Source organism: Arachis ipaensis, chromosome B02 (assembly GCF_000816755.2).
Source record: "Arachis ipaensis cultivar K30076 chromosome B02, Araip1.1, whole genome shotgun sequence".
NCBI lineage: Eukaryota > Viridiplantae > Streptophyta > Magnoliopsida > Fabales > Fabaceae > Arachis > Arachis ipaensis.
Genome location: NC_029786.2, coordinates 94,440,497 through 94,443,506, shown reverse-complemented (window position 1 = coordinate 94,443,506; position 3,010 = coordinate 94,440,497). Strand labels below are relative to the sequence as shown.

The following is a 3,010-nucleotide window of genomic DNA, read 5'->3' as shown; positions in this document are numbered from 1 at the left end:
ACATGCCACTAAATTTGTTGTCTGCTACATCAACAATTTGAAGCTTTTCCCAATCGCCAATCACATTGGAGCATCCAATCTGTCCATAGAACTTATTTGACCTTAAAACCATGACGCTTAGCGAAGAAATGTTCTTCAAGAAGCAGGGGAACTCGTCCATTAATTGATTGTTTCCAACATTTAGGACTTGGAGATTTTGGCAGTTAGCCAAAGATTTTGGGAGGCCTCCATTTAAAAGATTTCCATTGAGATCTATAAACCTTAGAGAACATGAAGTTGAGAATAATGTATCTGAAATGTGGCCATTGAGTTTGTTTCCAGCAAGATTTAATAGTTTCAGAGAGCTACTCTTCCTTGTTGTCAAGCACTCAGGAATGTTGCCAATGAAGCCATTATATGAAAGATCAAGCATTCTAAGAGTTGAAATATTGCAAATGGATTCATCGATTTTTACATAAAAATTGTTGTTTGAGAAAAATATATCAACTGAGTCAGGAATAGAATTACCAATATCTGATGGTGTAATAGAACTGAATCTATTATTTGAGTAGTCCAGATGAACAATATTTTTTGTGAAAATGGGTGCTGGTCCTTGTAATTGATTTCCATGAAGATCAAGGTAGAACAAAATTGAACTAAGATTTTGGAAAGGACCTTCCATATCAGTCAAAAAATTGTTGGAAAGATTCAAGAAGCATAGAATTTCAAGTCTCCAAATCCAATTGGGTATTGTTCCTTCAATTTGGTTGTTGGACAAATCTAAAAAGAGTAAAGAAGACTGATTTATCAAAAATGCAGGAAATACAGTCAACTTACATGAAGCCAACCAAAGATTGATCAACTTGGGGAATGGAAGATCATTGTCATCCACAATTAACAAGTTGTTGTTTGAGAGATCAAGTGTTGCCAAATTTTGTAGCCTTTGAACAACACTCAATTGTATGGTGCCATTGAACTTGTTTGTGGAAAGTTGAAGTAAACTGAGACTTTTCAGTTGAAAGATAGACAAAGGAACACGCCCTTGAAAATTGTTTTCACTTAAATCAAGCATCTCTAATGATGAGGAGGAACCGTTTGGGAACTCTTCAAGTTGGCCATCAAATCTATTGTTAGCAAGAAAGAGCAGCTGCAGAGATGGAAGTGTAAACAAAGATGAAGGAAGTCTTCCATCTAGAGAGTTAACTTCTAAATTAATGCTCACAAGATCTATAAGGCCTTCAAAATGGGTGGGTGAAAGTGTGCCCTTTAGATAATTATGATTAAGATACAAGATTCTCAGAGCCTTGGACCTATTGAAAGATGGAAGAGGACCAGTAAGATTATTGAATGACAAATCAAGATAAACAAGTTCGGCAAGATCAGACAATGAATTGGAAATTGTCTCATTGAATTGGCAATTTGATAGATCTAGTGTTGACAATTGTCTTAACTTGTTAATAGTCTGTGGTAAAGGTCCTGAGAAATTTGTGCGGCTAAGATTCAAGTAATGGAGAGATCTTTGATGTAGAAAGTTTGATAAAGAACCATGAAGGCCTTGATTATCTGACACATCAAGGACATGAAGTGATGAAATTTGGAAGATATTTTTTGGAAAGACTCCACTCAAACCACAACTTCTGAGTTGCAAAGTGGTTAAATTAGACAAATTACCAAGGTACTCAGGAATTGGGCTTGCCAAATTGTTATGGTCTAGTTGAAGTATTGAGAGAGATTGAAGCTTTGTCAATGAAGAATCAAGAGGACCAGAGAGATTGCAAGATGACATACTCAAAACTTGTAGACTTTGTAGGGAAGAAACAGCATGGCACCACTCCTCTCCTTTGGCTGAAATTGCAACACCATCTAGATACAGTTCTTTCATTCTTGTAAAGTTTTGCACAAACTCTACCATGTTTGGCTTCTCAAGTTTCAAACCATGTTTTGACGATGAAGTGATTGTGGTAGACAAATCAAGAGTCTCCAACTTGATCAAGTAAGAGATTTCAGTTGGAATTTGCCCCATGAAACCAGCATTTGACAAATTCAAATACCTGAGATTCTTCAGGTTTTTGAACTCAGAATAAATTTCAAAGTGGAATTCATTATAAGCCAAATTCAAACTCTGCAAATATTGCATGTGGAAGAGACTGCTGAAGTTACCTCCAACTATAGATTCTTGGCTTAAATCTAGATCCACGACATGCCCCTTGTAGCAAGAGACTCCATTCCAGTGGCAACAATCGTGAACATGGTTCCAATGAATTAACTTTTTGGACTGAGTTTGGTTATATACGAGGCTGTTCTTCAAATGGAGCAACAAAGAATGTTGATGACCAAGACAATGGGAAGTAGCAGCATTAATGGTGATGGTAAAGTTCACTAGGCACAAGGGTTCTAGCAAGCAAAGCCATATGATAAGGGTGGTTCTCATCATCATCATTGGAGGGAAGCAACTTATTATTTTTGATAAATGGTTTTTTGCATTTGATTATATGTTATATCCTTCCTTTTATAGATTGCAAATCACATATTATATTCCCTCCTCGTCAAATTAACTATATTTTTTATTTATTCATTTTAAAAGTTAATGTATTTAGATAGAAGAATTTAATTTTGATGCACAGATAGTATAAAATGTTTTACACAATCATTAAATCATATTCATTCTTTTGAATGACCATTCAATGTAAAAAAATAGTTATTTTTATTGATGTAATATTACGTAATTAGATACACGTATAAAACTATTTTAATAAACCAAAAGAAAAAAATAAAACAACCTAATTTGAATAATTGAATTTGAAAAGGAGAGAGTGTGAGTTATGAATAGGATTGGAAGTGAGTCAAGTTAGCTCATAAACCAGCTCGAGTTTTGACTCGTTAATAACTTAATAAGCTAAACTCGTAAGCTGGTGAGCCAAACTTTTACCTGAAATTGAGCTCATCAATTCGTGAGCTGACTCGATTATATATATGTACATACATTTAATCTATACTTTTAATATTATATATATACATATGAAATAGTAAT

General features: G+C 34.4%; 1 protein-coding gene across 1 annotated transcript in view; it reads right to left on the bottom strand.

The window, feature by feature from the left end:
* LOC107627695 overlaps positions 1-2,439 on the bottom strand; it is a 20,228-nt gene extending 17,789 nt beyond the window's left edge. Inside the window, exon 1 of the mRNA XM_021117015.1 lies at positions 7-2,439. Coding sequence (XP_020972674.1) covers positions 7-2,419 — 2,413 coding nt within the window. The 5' untranslated portion in view covers positions 2,420-2,439. The remainder of the gene's footprint in view (positions 1-6) is intronic.